Source organism: Olea europaea, unplaced genomic scaffold (assembly GCF_002742605.1).
Source record: "Olea europaea var. sylvestris unplaced genomic scaffold, O_europaea_v1 scaffold747, whole genome shotgun sequence".
Taxonomy (NCBI): domain Eukaryota; kingdom Viridiplantae; phylum Streptophyta; class Magnoliopsida; order Lamiales; family Oleaceae; genus Olea; species Olea europaea.
In genome coordinates this window covers 343,332-360,384 of record NW_019265877.1, presented here as the reverse complement: position 1 = coordinate 360,384, position 17,053 = coordinate 343,332, and the positions used below count along the sequence as shown (strand labels likewise).

Below are 17,053 nucleotides of genomic sequence, written 5' to 3'. Positions count from 1 at the left end.
TAACTCGAACGAAGAAAATTTGGACGCTCTCAAACATGCTTGCTCGTGCTATGTTGTTAACATTTAAAATCAATTATTTAAATCGTTTGATAATGATGATAATTTGTGTTTAGAAAACAAGTTGAAAAAATAATAAGTAAATTCTAAATTAAGTAATTTTTTTATCCATAAGTACAGTGATTTAAAATTACTTACAATTATTAGTTAGTTATAACTTTGTATTACAATTTAAGTAATTTATTTCTTTACTTATAAGTAAACCTTTTAAGCTCAGCCAAACATGTGTGTTATGCATATATATACTTGAATACTTCTCTTTTCCATTTTCACTTTACTTCTTTTCATGCCATCAACAATGAAACTCCTTGTAACAGCTCTCATTAATCCCATTTGCCTGGCATTACTCCTTCTGCATACTGAGTCGACTCAGCCTCCGTTCTCATGTGACTCGGCAAATCCACAGACTAAATTCTTCCCATTTTGCCAAACCAAGCTGCCAATCCGAAAAAGAGTGCTGGACCTTGTTTCCCACCTCACATTGGATGAGAAGATATCTCAGCTAGTTAACTCGGCACCCGCCATACCTCGACTCGGTGTGCCGCCGTATGAGTGGTGGTCCGAGGCATTGCACGGTGTCTCTGGTTATGGATATGGCGTTACATTCAATGGAAGAATTAGTTCTGTCACTAGCTTCCCTCAAGTCCTCCTCACTGCTGCAACATTTGATTCTCATCTTTGGTACCGCATTGGCCAGGTGAAATTCTCCACACCTCATATTTATTATTATTATCATTCATTAGCGGAGGAAATTTTGTTAGATTGCATAGAACTTAGTCATATTGTTCACTTTTCCTCGACTGCAAATCGACTTAATAACCCTACCTAAAGCAGTTTAGGGGAAGTCTTTTTTTGTGATAAAAGAGGGAAATTTCTTTAAACCTGTTAACATATAGCTCTACGTTAAGTGTGTGCTTTGTGTGTTTATAATTCGGTTGTTCTTATCATTGTTCTTGTGATTGAGAATAGAGCTTAATTGGAGATATATTTGACATTGAAAGCATATTAAATGTTTTTTTGTGCGATTCTGAAAATTGGTAGGCGATTGGGAAAGAAGCAAGGGCTGTATACAATGCAGGGCAAGCAAAGGGGATGACTTTTTGGGCACCAAATATAAACATTTTTAGGGACCCAAGATGGGGAAGGGGGCAAGAAACACCTGGAGAAGATCCATTAGTTGTGGGAAATTACGCAGTAGCGTATGTTAGAGGAATACAAGGGGATAGTTTTCAAGGTGGGAAACTAAACAATGGCCATCTTCAGGCATCTGCTTGCTGCAAACACTTCACTGCTTATGATTTGGATAATTGGAATGGATTTATTCGCTTTGGATTTAATGCTGAGGTAAATAATTGAAATTTATATTCGTTTTATATTTGTTATGAAGAATCTTTAATTCTAATTTTGTGAGTTTTTCTTCTTTGCTGCCAAACAGTTTATAAATTCTTTTCTCGATACTTTTATCATTGCTTTAAAAATAGTAGTGTTTTACCAATGCACTTGTAATAATTAAACATTAGTTCAAAGATTCCTTTTTGATATATGTGAACCTTCATGAATTTGTCTATATATTCTTGAAAATGAAAAGATGAGTAGGCCTTTATTGGGATATGTGGTTACTGGTTAGGACACTATTTGTAATTTGTTCCATGAATATTGAATAATATACCCTGCATTATTTTATTTAGTTTAGCTGAAATTGTTATTTATTCTGTCAACATATGTATGCATGTGTATGTGTAAGTGTGCGTAGCTCATTTTTCTGATATCTGTAATTTGTTGCTATAGATTTGGATCTTGTAACGAACTTAATGAAGCAACAAAAAAGAATTCATTTAACGGACACCCAAGTTATGCAGAATAAGGCTTAATTTTTTATTTTAATATATGATCTCTGTAATCCTCGACTGTGCAAAAGCTGCAAATTCCAAATTAGTTGTTCTTCTCTTCTGCTTTAATGGGGGATACAATGTGTAGGTAACAAAGCAAGATTTGGCAGATACTTATCAGCCACCTTTCAGAAGTTGTGTAAAAGATGGGAGAGCCAGTGGGATAATGTGTGCCTATAACCGTGTGAATGGGGTTCCAAATTGTGCTGACTACAATCTCTTAACCAAAACAGCTCGTGGAGAATGGGGTTTTCATGGGTAAGGCAATTTGCATCACTTCTTTCACCATTTTTGAAGGGTATTTTGTGCAGGTAACAAAATCCAAATATTTGGTCTTTCTGGTGTTTATTGTTGCAAATGTTTGTTTATGTCAATGTTTTCTTCTATTATACATGTTGTGTTCAGCGTAGAACATGACTGTAGTGACAACTTGCACAATTCTCTTTTAACATTGAAATTTGCTTTCTTGAATGTTATTCTGGTAACATGAACTTGTTTGCCTCTAGTCTACTCTAATATGTGGCTGGCTATTAATCAGGTACATCACCTCCGACTGTGATGCAGTTGAAGTAATTTACAATGTTCATAAATATACAAAATCACCTGAAGAGACAGTAGCAGATGTACTCAAAGCTGGTAGAACTATTCTCTCTCTCTCTTTTTTCTGTGTGTTTTGATGGTTTTTATTTTCCTTGTTTTGTAAGTAATTTAAACAGTGATGAATTCCTTGCTTTGTATGTTCAACACTCAAAATATCTTAATTTTGACATATGAGAAAGAAACCACATGTCAGATATCTATGTAACATTAAATTTGCATAGTTATGTACAGAACTTTCAATTTTATGTGAAATTTGCATAAAAAGTTGCTTAGAGATTTTTTTGGGACAGGACGGGACTTTTCTTTTTCGTTTTTCTTCGAAGAAACTTTGCAGAACCATCAATTACTTTTGTACGCATGATAACTTGTGCACATCTCAATGCACATTCGATATGTTGAACTCGACAATATTGTACAGAATTAATGAACTAAAAGAATTTAAAACATTCTACACACGATAGCTTATGCTGTAATGGGCACCTCAAAACTTTATTTTGTTTTCATGTATTGGCCATGTTCATGGCCTATCCATAACCAGTATGTGATTTAATGATTCGAGCACCAGCATCATTTAATTTACTATGACGCGCTTCAGAATATTTGCCAAGAGAAAATAATGTAGCTGTGTATTTTGCTTGGGCACTGAATGGTATGATCCTGATTGATTCGTATTTCCATGGAAGACAGAATTTGTTTCACAGAATACTTTAACTTGTAACTTACATGATATTATCTAATCGCGAAGCAAATAATGGAGTGGTCAATTGAAAAAGAAAAGCGAATAATGGAGTGCGTATTCCATATGAATGTCTGCAGGCATGGATGTCAACTGTGGCTCTTTCTTGAAAAACTACACTAAATCAGCAGTTCAGCAGAAAAAGCTCCTGGAAACTGCTATAGACAGAGCCCTTCATAACCTTTTTACAGTTCGGATGAGGCTCGGATTGTTTAACGGAAATCCAAATGGTCAACTTTTTGGGAACATTGGCCCTAATCAAGTGTGTACACAAGAACACCAGGACCTAGCCCTTGAAGCTGCAAGAAATGGCATTGTCCTCTTGAAGAACTCTGCAAAGCTTCTTCCTCTTTCAAAGAACAAAATTACATCTCTTGCTGTAATTGGCCCAAATGGCAATAATGCATATGTACTTGTTGGAAACTATGAAGGGCCTCCATGCAAATCTGTGGAAATTCTGAAAGCTCTCCAGAGCTATGTGAAGAACACCCAGTTCCACCCCGGATGCCATGCAGTGAATTGTACCTCTGTTGCAATCGACGATGCTGTTAATACAGCAAAGGGAGCAGATTATGTGGTTTTGGTCATGGGATTGGATCAAAGTCAAGAAATGGAGGAGCGTGATCGGCTCTATTTGACACTTCCTGGTCAGCAAGAGAGTCTGGTCACAGCAGTTGCCAAGGCTGCAGAGAAGCCGGTTATTCTTGTGCTGGTTTGTGGAGGTCCTGTTGATGTTTCTTTTGCAAAGTATAATCCACAAGTTGGAAGCATATTATGGGCGGGTTATCCAGGTGAAGCCGGAGGAATTGCGCTTGCAGAAATCATATTTGGTGACCATAATCCAGGTAAGATATTCTCATATCTTGATTGAAACTTATCATCCATTGCTCTGAACTCTGACAAAATATCTGTAATTTAGAACTTTGAACGTGAATTGATTCTCCTTTTATAGACATGTAAACTTATGTTCTCTCTTCTATTCATTTTTTGCTTCATTTATTTTCTGTGTTGGTGATTTTCCTAGAAAGTCGAACACTGATCTTACACAATCTTTGCCATGCAGGAGGAAAATTACCCGTCACTTGGTATCCGAAGGATTTCACCCGAGTACCAATGACTGACATGAGAATGCGGCCTGAACCATCCTCAGGGTATCCAGGTCGCACATATCGCTTCTACAACGGGGAAAAAGTGTTCGAGTTTGGCTATGGGCTCAGCTACTCAACCTACACATATGAATTCGTCTCTTCTACTCCTAACACTCTCCATTTAAATCTATTGTTAAATTCTCGAACAAAAACTGAAAGCTCAAGCTCCCTCCATTCGCTATCAGTTTCCGATATGGGGACAGAAGCCTGTGAGAAAGCCAAGTTCTCAGCCCTTGTTGGAGTCGAGAACTCAGGGGAAGTTGCGGGGAAACACCCAGTTCTCCTATTTGCAAGGCATGATAGGCCTAGCAATCAGAGTCCCTTAAAACAATTGGTCGGATTCCAAAGTGTGAGCTTAAATTCAGGAGAAAGAACGGAAGTGGAATTTGAAATAAGTCCGTGTGAACACCTTAGCACAGCCACTGAAGATGGTTTGATGGTGATAGAAGAGGGGTATAGATATCTGATGTTGGAAGATAAAGAGTATCCCATTAACATTGTAATTTGAGTCCAACTGGTAATCGTGTATGATGTTTTAGCTTTTGGTCACTGCTTCAGAACTTGAAGTAGTTGAAGTTCCCTTTTGCTTCAGTTGTTATTAGTCCCAATTTTCTTCTGAAATTGAAGGTAATTAAATTTATCATAAACAGCAAAGGGAACTGTTATTCCATATTTCATGATCAATTTTATTTGGACATTTTGATTTTTGATAATTAAATTTAAATGGTTAAAATTATAGATAATTATATCAATGACGGTCAAGTTAGAACATAATAGACTAATATTCAAATTTAAGAGTTATGCTTGTTCATCATTATGTACAAATTGATTATGTTAATTATATTATTGACTTTCTTTTCCTCTCTATCTCTCTCTCTCTCTCACTTTTTTTTTTTTTTTTAAATTATCTATCACCAGTAATAATTTGTTTTGTAATTGAGATATTACATTGTGATAAATTAATTTAATAATTGTGATAAAAATGTATAGAATTGTGACCTTAATATATTTAATTAATTATTTCATAAATAAAATATAATTAACATCTGATTTTTGAAGTTTTAAACATATTTCTTAGTTTTGAAATGAGTAATGTTTTACATATGAAAATTTTCCATTTTTTAATTTAGGATTAATTACACAAATATGGAATCTTTAGGGTTCAATTTCAAAAATTAGGGGAAAAATTAGAAAAAATCATGTTTTAAAGATTTCTATGATTGTTTATTTACGTTTACTTTTTCAAATCAATCGAGGCCACGTGTCCATTGACTGTGGGCTTAGATTGTAAGCCCCAAAGTGGACCTTGTCCATGTACTATGCCATTTGAATCGCGCAACCTGTTTTATATGCCTATCATTTTTTCGCTAACAACTAGGATCAAAAGAACAATTATATAACAGAATGCCCAGCCTTTTGTTTGTGGCTGTGGCCGTGGCCATTACTTTTTGACAATCAATGTGAGAAAAAGAGACATTTCCAGGGAAAGACAAACAAAATTCATGACCGTCTGCCATGGACTCTACAATTAACATCTTATTTACCAAAACCAGCCACGTTAATGTCACTCCTTTTTTAAATCCCTCCCTGTGGATTACAGCTCATTTCTCTGTTTTATCTGGTTGTTTAATTTCAGCACATTGCATATAAATTTAATGGTTAATGCTGTTGGTCCAGGGTCAAGAACCAACTGAGAAACAGGGAGTTTAAATCCCATAGACCCAGATGTAACACCTCAGCCCCTGTTTTTCAGCCTATCCCTGACCTATCTTAAATTCGGTCTCACCTAACAAAAATCAGAAACCGTTTTCCATGAAGAAAACGTTTTCTGTTAGCCAAAAAAGAAAAAATGAAAATTTGGTGGTAATAAAGTGTCCTTCATTGAATTATGAAGGAGCATAGCTGTATATAATCCCAGTAGGCCTATTCTTCGGTTGCATAAGAAGAGAGACAAGAACTAGCAGCGATGGTGGTGAAGGCTTATGGGCCGGAATATGCTTCAAGTAAGCGTGTAATTGTTTGCCTGGTCGAGAAAGAGATTGAATTTGAGGCTGTTGATATCAATCTCTTCAAAGGCGAAAACATAAGCCCTGATTATCTCAAGTTACAGGTATTCTTCTGTTATTTTTCACTTTCTTCCATATGAAAATTATTGGGATTCACTCTGTTATCTAATAAACTCTTGCAGCCTTTCGGACTTCTTCCTGCCATACAAGATGGAGACTACACTTTATATGGTAAAAAGGCTAACTCTTTATGTTTGATACACTCTAATGGACAGGACAGGACCAAATAAGAAAAATAGTTTAAATCTTGACTTATTACAACCTATTACTTCATATATTGTGCAGAATCCAGGGCAATAATCAGGTATTATGCAGAAAAGTACAGGTCTCAAGGAACTGAACTGTTTGGAAAGACAATGGAGGAGAAGGGCAAAGTAGAACAATGGTTAGAAGTGGAAGCACACAATTTTCAGCCCCCACTTCACACGTTAGTGCTTCATATAGTTTTCAGCTCCAAAATGGGAATTACACCAGATCAGAATGTCATTCAAGAAAACGAGGTGAAACTGGGGAAAGTTTTGGATATCTACGAGGAAAGGCTGTCGACGAGCAAATACTTGGCTGGAGATTTCTTCAGCCTGGCTGATCTTAGCCATCTTCCATTTGGTTATTACCTGCTGAATGGTGTTGGGAAAGGGTACATGATAAGGGACAGGAAACATGTGAGTGCATGGTGGGATGTTATCAGCAATAGGCCATCTTGGAAGAAAGTTGTACAACTCTTTCCTTATCCAATTTGAGTTGCATCAATAAGCTTTTAAGGCTTCTGATAATAAAGATTTCAGCATTTTACGTAGTCAGGGTCGATTACTGTTCGTGCTTTCTTGAAGTCTGCTCTGGTTTCGTTTTGTGTTGTGTTGGGTTGGGTTGGGGGGTGTGCTATTGAAGTTTGTAATATGAAAACCCAAGCAGCCTCCAACTTCTTATGATAGCAGTGTTCATTTTATACCTTGACAGCATTTCAAGTTTTGAAAATTTTGGTGTACATCTAGTCACTGGCAGAATATAAAATTAAAGATCAGGTCTGTGAATCTTAAAACTATATTTAGTCACTGCTAGTCGAACATCACGATTCCCTAAAAATACAATTTTCCAGCTACGAGAGATGTACAAGCATGGAGTTAAGCCACGGAAGAAGGGACTAGTTGCAACACAGAGGGAACGTGGTGTTCTTTTGTCTATGCTGCGACAATTCAACTGTCAAAGAGTTTGCTAATGGAAATGAAAGTTTAGTCGCATGATTAATTTTTTCCTAAAACGAGCAGACGACATTGAGTTACCTAGCTTCCTCGGAGTGACTTAACTCTCTCATCCCCTATGCCAAACCATGAAACACACTACCATCTATTGCAATAAGACAGATGTCACCATGACTCCTACAAGGTTCACAAGCATATAACTCATGCTGCATTAAGATTGTGATAAACTACAACTATTCACACAACCAAATATGATATTGACATGTTCACGACTTTGAGGCCCCTAGCAAAAGACTAGCTCTTGCGCCAAACAATAGAGTAAAATCCGAGTTTGGCTACTTCAAGAACAGTGACATTTCATTTCTCAACCCGGTTGACTTAGGATTAGTCGTGTTTACTTTTAGATTGTGGCAGGAAAGGGATACAAGAAACTTTATTATAACCTTATGGGAGGGGGACATGGGCATATTACATAACAAAAAATTATATTATAGGATAATACTTTATAGCTGAACATTTTTCAACAATCCTTTTTCCAGATTACATTATTCAGTAATAACAATTTTTCCTAAACATTAAGCGGGAAAGTAAAAGCACTCAGCTGTATCAAGACATACAAAAACATTAGGAATTTCATAATTCTGCAACATGGAAGTCATTTCTTTCAGATGTTGGATAGGGATGCCAATGCAGATGAAACAAATGGAAGTCAAGTCAGCTGCACTGAAGAACATAAACATTAGTATCAAGGATGTTGTTGAAATCAAATGACGGAATAGGAACTTGCACAAGTCTTGTATTCAAATCTCTCTTCAAAACCTATTTATGAATAGCATGCACGTGCCAGAAAAATAATCCATTCTACATGTGAGGTGGCATTTTCAAGACTAATGCCAGTTTGGCAGGGTTTTTGCTTTTTGTAAAAGAGTATCCGAGAAAGCCACATTGCGTCAACTTCCTGTAAAAAGCTTTTATTATCAAACAGATCACTTCTAGAAAATTATACAAATAGATCCAAGTGCAAATTTTTAGTCTCAGAAGCAACTTTTATTTTTTCAAAAGCCTACCAAACGACCCCTAAATTTATTTTGTCGTCTAAATTTTTTATGAAGTTGGTTAATGAGATATAATAAAGAGTTAAGTTTTGGAGAAGGCATGGTTACTATTCTACCTCCCATTTATGATTGAAGCATCTCGTCTAGCCTCTGCCTGTATTGGGCCAATCTCTGCAATTGTAAATTAAGAAGGAATAAAAATAAAAGATCGCAATTCATACATAGACACAGTAATTGAAATAGAGAAGGTAGTTCAACATAAATAAGTGAAAGGAAGTCAACTAGTTCTCTCCGTGGTGTGGGTTGTGTTTGCTTTATTCAATAATTCAAAGGTTCTTGATATTTCATAAAAGATACAAAATTTGATGTCATGAGGAAAATCATACACCAAGCTAACACAATAAACCAGGGAAATTCACTTTCCGGGTGTTCAAAATATTAGCTGTCACAAGAGACTTTGTTAAAGAACTTTCGCAGGTAATAACATGGTCACTAGTATTCTCCCTTGAACAATGTGCATCAGTCTAACTAAGTTGACTGGGTAATGTCACAACCTCTTAATCAGACACAGCTGTCAGACTTCTATTACGTGACATTTTGTTCAACAACCAAATCATGTCGAGTTACCCGGAATTGAAATGAAAATTTTTATCAGATGTTTGGTTCAATCATGAATCATTATAGAAATTTGAATAGGAGTCGAAATTAAAATAGACATTTTACCATTATATAAGGGCTTAAGAAATGCAAAATTTATTTCATTTGTTTTATTTCAAGTAAAAAACATAATTTAGTTGCCTGATAAACTTAAATATGAACAAGTCTTCAAAAGACTAAAAAGGGACTACACAAGACAATATTCATTTAAATGTTCTTGCGCAATCAATTGAATGAATAACACTGGGACCTCTTAGCCAGAAGAAAACAAGAATTTACCAACAATTTCCAACTTCAAGACCAAAATAGTAATTACATTGCAAGACGTTAAGTTCACCAGGGGAATCATAAATCTGATTATCTTGGAATTGGAGTTGGAGTTGGAGTTGGAATGAAAAAAACACCCTACCATGTTTTGTTCAATCACGAATAGTTACACAAAAAAATTTGGTTCGAATTTGAGTTGAAGTCAAATCACCAACCTTTTCTTGTTATGCACTTTGATTTAAAATGCATATTTTTCTCTTTTTATTTTCATTTAAATAAATACATAATTTGGCTACCTAATTGACGTAAAATTATGTATAATTCTTCAAGAGGATAAAGAAGGAACTCCAGATGTATGAATTTTACACAACTTGGTCCTAATTGAAGTATATCAACTGATTTTTTTTTTTTAATTATTATTTTTTATATATAAAATTTTCTACTCAAACTCAGTCGAGTACATGAAAGGACTTTGTATCCATAAAACTAGCTTCTGACGTGAACTTTCCTTAACTCAATACTAGTAGAGACAAGCGAACTTTGGTTCAAGTTTTAATGTAGAATTGTCAACTCCAACCCCCAATCATACCTCTCAATTAGAGTAGAGTTCATATTTTCTCCTAGACGAGTAACAAACATATGATAGAAGACCAGATGAACTTGAGACTGAAGGATCATGTTACTTATCAGAAAGTTTTTGATGCTCTTCAGCTCCCTATTTCATTTCAGTTAATCAAGCTGTCATTTGCAACACCCAACAAATTTGTGCAAAATAAAGCTCAGTACTAACATATAGAAGATTGAATTCACATAGAGGTTAAAAGCATCAAATTTGAAGATAAACCTTGGTTTGTGTAGAAAACTGAAATGATATCACGTTTGTATATGAACCAGATCTCTCAGGATTTATGTGTTTGTGGGAAGGGAAGGAGACTGATTTTAGCATCATGTAGGTGACTAAGCGTGTTAGAATGTGTGGGTGGGAAGAAGGAGAGGATAGCTAGGTGGCATCCGCCAATCAGAGAGTTTTGTAGGGCTGTGGAGAGGATAGCTAGGTGGTATCCGCCAATCAGAGAGTTTTGTAGGGCCGTAAATTCTTTGACTCATTCTAAATTATATTTAAAATGGTAAAGTGGATTGATTCTCAATTTTAGCGGTCCCATTCCAGGAAGAATTGGAATCCTGGATTTTGATTCTTAATTTCTGACTGTAGGCTCATCTAATGTAACCAAATACCCTTATAGTTCTTATAGAAAAAATCCCGATCCTCAAAAATATAAAGCAAAATAAGCATTTGATTGGCACATGATCTCCCAATTAACATGAAGGACAAATGTCCATAGTCATATAATAAAAGGCGAAAATGTAGAATTTCTACAAGCAAATCAATCACCAGGACATTTACGAAGAAATAAACAATGATATTAAAACATCAAATGGTTTTTCATCATGAATGCATTGAAAATCATCTACATCTAGTTGCATATTGGTGCTTATCTCCCTTGGTGTGTGACATAGAAAAAGTTGCATACCTTAGTATAAGCATAAACACCCGCTTCGGTTGGTGCAACTGGACTACCTCGGCGAATAAATTGTCCCTCTTTCAAAATGTAAAGCATTGGTATTCCAGTTGAAAGTTCCAAGCTAATAACCTGATAAAAGGAACAATCTTTTATGTTCTACGCAAATAGGTGATAACAAAGCAGCAATAGTGACCGTGTTTAGCTAAGCTTAAAAGGTTTACTTATAAGTGAACTCACTTGTGAGTAACTAACTAAGTTTTAAACTAAATAATTATTTTTATTGGTTAAAGTTGGGAATTATTTATTTTGACGGTAATATAAGAGTTACATTCAAAATAAATAACTTCTTTATACTTTAACAGTAAAAACATGTTTAGAAAGAAAATTTCACTTAAAAGTAACTTTCTTTTAAAAGTTAGCCAAACATGCTCAAAGTCCACTAGCATGAAATCCCACCTCTTGAGAAGTGAGTTTGTCCAGATACATAATGATAGACCTCAACGAGTTCCCATGAGCAGCAATCATTACATTTTTCCCACATTGAAGTTGAGGTTCAATCTGTTTCACAAAAAAATTGATTATGAGGACCATGAATAAGCAGAAAAACACTATTACCTTTGGAAGAATGTAATCATGCTTACGTGTTCTTTAAAGTAGGCAACGGCTCTCTGAGCACACATTTCAAGGCTCTCACCGTTTGGCGGGGGTATATCATAACTACGACGCCACTCATGAACTTTCTCCTTTCCAAATCTTTCAGCTGTTTCCTGCTTATTAAGACCCTGTAATTCCCCGTACCTATGGAGAGGTGACTCATAGGTTAAACTTCATATAATGTGACCAACAAGTAAAGAGTCGGATGTATAGTTGCAAATGTTATATATTACATTCTTTCATTCAGTTGCCAAGCCGTTATAACTGGAATGCACTGCTTGTTTGTATCTTCACTGAAAATTTGACTCCATGCTCTTGCTTGCTCACTCTCGTCATGCAAAATAATCGGTACCTGCACATCGGTACATTGGTTTGTAAAAAGTTGCAAAAACTACATATTCTTTTCAACTTCCTAAACCCCAAAAGTTTTGGTTAAATAAGATGATAATGTAAATTCATCTTTGGAGTGCACTTTTCCTTAGTAGTTGAAAAGGCCTGAAATGTGTACAATTTTCATAAAAAGTGGTAGTAAAACTTGAATGCAGACACTTGCCTATTGTAATACCATAATACCATGTGGAACAACTTTATCGATTTTTTTTAAGCTGTTAGACATAGTCTACACTTATTAACTAAATTTAGTTTCAACAAGAACATATCTTGACAATTTACCTTCTTGCGACGGTGTTCAGTCATGGCAAGCATAGCAGTCATCTGCGCACGAATTAATGCAGATGTATAGATCATGTCGATTGGTATATTGCTGATTCTTTTGCCAGCTTCAATAGCCTCTTCCACACCCTTTTTGGTCAGTGGCACATCTACACAACCCGTGAACAAGTTTTTCTCATTCCACATAGATTCACCATGCCTAATCAAGATCAATGCAGCTTCACCTGAAAAAACAACAATAAAAATCTATATCTGAGAACCTGCAAAAAAGAAGGCCTAAGTTACCTTCACTTATTAAAAGCACGAGCCTTTGTGGAAACTTGTGCTTTTCATTTCTTCATATTAGTGAATGTTTGGTATGCAGCTCAATAGGACTGGGAACAAACAAAATTTTAGCTTTTCATTTTTCTTCCTTAACATTGTCCCGACCATGAAATCGTCCCTAACAAATATGCCATTAAGTATAAATCCAAGAGAAAGAGGTTTACTTGGTTTCTTTTTGGAGTCGCTTTTCGTGCCATTTGATGGGGATGAAACTGGATCAAATACAGTACTCTGAGAAGTTGAGGCCTGAATATTGCTAAAACTTCTCTTTCTAGAGCAGTAAGTTCCAGTTCTCAACAGAGCAATATCCAGCTTAAAACCACTGGAGATCAACTGAAATGAATAATTCCAATTCACTTGATTGAGGTTGGAGTTTCTAAAGCAACCACTATATTGAATAGTTCCAATTGCTTGATGAAATGATGTTGCAGCCATCCTGAAGTAAAATCAACGAGTTCATGTTACTTACCAGAGCACCTTAAATTTAGTACATTAAATTTCATTCCATAAAGACGTAAATCATAAAGATTTGGGGGTTGCGTATTTTGAATTTTCCAAAGGAAGAAAGGCAAAAATAGATAATATTTCACAGTCAAAAGGTCAGACTTGTACAAGCATTGCAGATATGATACACCATGCAGATGTTTAACAGTTAGTACATAGTACCGAACAAAATTAAAATTAGAATTAGAATCAGGCCAGATTTAAATTTATTTTTCTTGTTTAAGCCCATCTAGGCTTGTCCAATAATGATGCACCAAACATAATCTTAAGTTTGGAAACTTTAATAGGAAAACCATGAAAAGAAGGCTCTTTTATTCTCTGTTAATTGGCCAATTTGAAGGAAGTAGAAATGAATTTGTAGCTTCTCAAACAATTTCCAGTTATATATGTACATACACACATTCTTAAGCTTTTACCCGCCACTTCTTGAAAATTCGCTTACAAAACTGAAAATCAGACGGAGCAGCCATGAATTTTTCCTATAAACGAATTAAGTCAATATAACACTGACAGTACTATATTGCAAGAAATGCACTCCACTATTATGGTTTGGAAATTATCAAAATAACCAATGAATATAATGGCCAAACCAAAAGCAAAATAAATTCAGATCTAACAAAAGAAAAACGAAGAAGACCCATAAAAACAAGAAGCCCAAATTGAAATTATATCAAGAAAAATCTCTATTCCTCAATTGAATATTATATCAACCAAAGATAAAACAATCAAGAAATGGGTATTTTTACAACAGGGGTAGGATGAAAAGGAAAGAATCATAAAATCGACCCATATTCTAAAATCTTGAGAACATTAGACTTACAGTAAGAAACAGCAAAAATAGAAGAGAGGAACAAACAAGAAAACTGTAAAGTTGGGTAAAATAATAATAGAGAAACCTTACATTTATATATACACATAAAAGAGGGATCAAGAATCAAATACTTGTCGAAGAGGGAGGCGAAGAAACCAAGGCCAAGAAAGGGAAAAATAAAAAAAATAAAAAAAATTCAAGGTTTATTACAAGAAAAGGTGGCGGAGAAAAAGTTGCATCACACCAACATTAGTACAAATGTAGTTGTGTAAGAATTGTGAAATGGGTATCTGAAATGACTGAAAAATCAATAACGGGGAGACGGTGATTGGAAAGGTATGTTCTTGCGTATTATTCTTAGAAGAAATCGATACAGGGTTGTAGGGGGTATCCTGCAAAAAGGGCTCCAAGTTGTAGTGAAAGGGCAGAGAAATGGTTGCACTTTGACTCTCTAATTTTGTGTATATATTGGGTAGAAGCAATACATTTTTCTCTTGAATTTTGAGAGGTAGGTAGGTAGTTGGGTGCGTGGACGCTACCAAAATCGATAAAAGATCGAATGTGTTGAGCTTAACTCAAAAGCGCAAGCCTTGTATTTTTTTTTTTTTTTCCTGAAAATTAGCAAGAACTAAAAAAGTTTAAAAAAAATAAAAATAAAAATAAAATTTAGTTGGGAGTTGACATTGCACGAAGGGGATGTGCCTCGTTTTCAAGACTGAATAGGTCGATATTCTTTTCTCCATCGCAACGGGAAAAAATGATGTGAAACTAAATATAATGTTTTTTTAACAAAAAAAGAAAAAATTAAACCGTTCATTAAGCCCCTGTTTGAAAACCTTTAAAATTTTAAATTGTTTGCTACAATATTATTCATCATCACACAAGTCAATAAAGTTTCCTTATTTTTTAACCACATATTTTCTAAAAAATACTATTCAAAACTCTTTGATTTTCAAACAATGGGTGACAAAGGAGGCCTAAAAAGTATAAAATCGAACTAGACTCAAATTTAATTTGATTTTTAATGGTCTTTTTAGAACTTAGAGGTAGAAACTAGAATAAATTTAAGTCCCAGTTTGATTTGGCTAAAAATCAAAATTTTAGTATATTTTAATAAAAACTGATGAAATATGTGATTAAAAATTGATAAAAACTGATTGTCAAAATGAGTTAATGTAAAAATGAGTTTTAAAAAATGGGGACGCATGAGCTAAATGTTTAATTTTGATTTTATCCTAATTACTCTAATCTTTTTCAATCATCGTCTTCCTCTTTCGTCTCCCTATTACATTCCATCTTCCCTTTCCAAATAGTTGTAAATGAAGAATACTAGATATCGTGTAATAATTCATAGAATGCTATATATAGCTTATGCATGAAGTATTTCAACTGACAACTAAATTCTCCCAAACCAAACTAAATCGATAATCAAAATTTCGTACGGGAATTATAGCATATTACTATAAAGATCGATATAATATTTTCCTTCTGACAAAATCGTATAAATAAGTTGATCACCAAATTATATCTTCCATCACCCAATTATATTTTCCACAAGGTTAAGACCGCTCACGACATAGAAATGTTGTTCACAATCATGAAGAAATCTTATTTCTTTTGGAACTGTACTTTGACTTATTGTCTAATTACATACTAAACATATTTGAAAAGAATAATAAAAGATCCACAAAACAATACCTAACCATCATTTGACTCGTGTTGTAGTTTGTTTTCATCAATCCAACTACCATTTGTAGCTTAATAATCCAACTATCCTTTGAGCAGTGTGGCTTACAGACATTGCTGATCTGTTTACACGCTCTTCATTAATTTATACACGTGCAAAAAGAACATATAAAATACCATAAGAATATACTTCACAGCATGTTTGACTGAGTTTCAAGGGGACAAAAAAGGTCACATTACTTTTATTATCATTTTTTTTAAATATTTTTTTTCATAATTATTAGTAAAAAAAAGTTACATTTCTTAAAAGTAATTTTTTACCTTGTCCTTGTGAAACTGAGAATAGGTATTATGGGTTTGGCGGAGTAAGCAAAAATGAAAAAAATGATACCTATTATCATTACTTTTGTAACAGAATGTTTCTTGATTTTGGAAGCAAGTTCGCAAGATCACAAGTATTACTAATATCCTCAATCGATCGAGTCGAACTCAAGCAACATATTTGAGATAGTGGGAGGGCCGTCCATTCAAGCATGCTCATGAGGGTTTGATAGTCATTTTTTTTTGCATTTTTTGACATGTGAATGATAAAATGGTGTACTTTTTTTAATTTTTTTTACTTTTCCCTCTACCCATTTTACCCACAACATTCCAACCAATTTTGCCAAGAAAAGCTGACAAATGGGGGGTAGAAATGGAAAAAATGGTGCATAAATAATCAGAGATTGATCCAAGAATTTTTTGTAGGTGTGGCTGAAATTTAAGAAAGTCAGTAATAAAATTGAAATATAGCCTATGTTTGAGCCACATTCTAAGGAAAAATGCATTATTCATGTAAAATCAATGGAAAATGTGTGGTTAAAAAATAAGGAAAATTTTTAAATTTGCGTGTAATATTATTTTATTGAAAAATGTGTGATTGAAATGATGTCAAATCACTGTTGAAAAATGTAATTTTTTGAAAATAATGTGGCTCAAACAAGCCCATAATAAAAAAGCCATTACATGATATTATTCATTCAATTTGATTCTAACGAGGTTTCAAAGCATAAAAATTCATCTATAGTAGAATTTACATTTGCTTTCTCTACAAAGCATTGTTCAATGAAAAATGACGTAATATCAGCAAAACTTCATCTTCCATCTTCACTTGTTTCATTTGGGGAAATGCTTACTCAATGATCACATTTAATTTATCCAACAAT

At 34.5% G+C, this 17,053-nt stretch overlaps 3 protein-coding genes across 5 annotated transcripts; 2 read left to right on the top strand and 1 right to left on the bottom strand.

Annotated features, from left to right (window-relative positions):
* Window positions 1-327: 327 nt before the first annotated feature.
* On the top strand, window positions 328-5,102 carry LOC111391059 (probable beta-D-xylosidase 7). Its single transcript, XM_023016203.1, has 6 exons — window positions 328-754; window positions 1,099-1,401; window positions 2,035-2,204; window positions 2,485-2,582; window positions 3,363-4,127; window positions 4,346-5,102. Exons 1-6 carry the CDS (start codon window positions 344-346, stop codon window positions 4,936-4,938), a joined length of 2,340 nt encoding a protein of 779 aa, XP_022871971.1. The 5' UTR covers window positions 328-343; the 3' UTR covers window positions 4,939-5,102.
* A 755-nt stretch (window positions 5,103-5,857) lies between these two features.
* On the top strand, window positions 5,858-7,521 carry LOC111391083 (glutathione S-transferase F9-like). Its single transcript, XM_023016227.1, has 3 exons — window positions 5,858-6,540; window positions 6,619-6,667; window positions 6,782-7,521. The coding sequence occupies exons 1-3, from the start codon at window positions 6,397-6,399 to the stop codon at window positions 7,234-7,236; spliced, it is 648 nt and encodes a 215-aa protein (XP_022871995.1). The 5' UTR covers window positions 5,858-6,396; the 3' UTR covers window positions 7,237-7,521.
* A 640-nt stretch (window positions 7,522-8,161) lies between these two features.
* LOC111391082 (2,3-bisphosphoglycerate-dependent phosphoglycerate mutase-like) lies at window positions 8,162-14,609 on the bottom strand. Of its 3 annotated transcripts, none has more exons than XM_023016224.1 (9): window positions 14,253-14,609; window positions 13,012-13,283; window positions 12,524-12,747; window positions 12,085-12,203; window positions 11,839-11,995; window positions 11,654-11,755; window positions 11,207-11,326; window positions 8,867-8,921; window positions 8,162-8,418 (listed from the first exon to the last, which is right to left on the bottom strand). In XM_023016224.1, coding segments are annotated over exons 1-8 (1,044 nt in total). In that variant the 5' UTR covers window positions 14,255-14,609; the 3' UTR covers window positions 8,162-8,418; window positions 8,867-8,873. The 3 variants fall into 3 exon arrangements, with proteins under 3 accessions (XP_022871992.1, XP_022871993.1, XP_022871994.1); XM_023016225.1 differs by having other exon boundaries at window positions 8,162-8,413; XM_023016226.1 differs by lacking the exon at window positions 14,253-14,609 and adding an exon at window positions 14,172-14,242.
* Window positions 14,610-17,053: the final 2,444 nt, after the last annotated feature.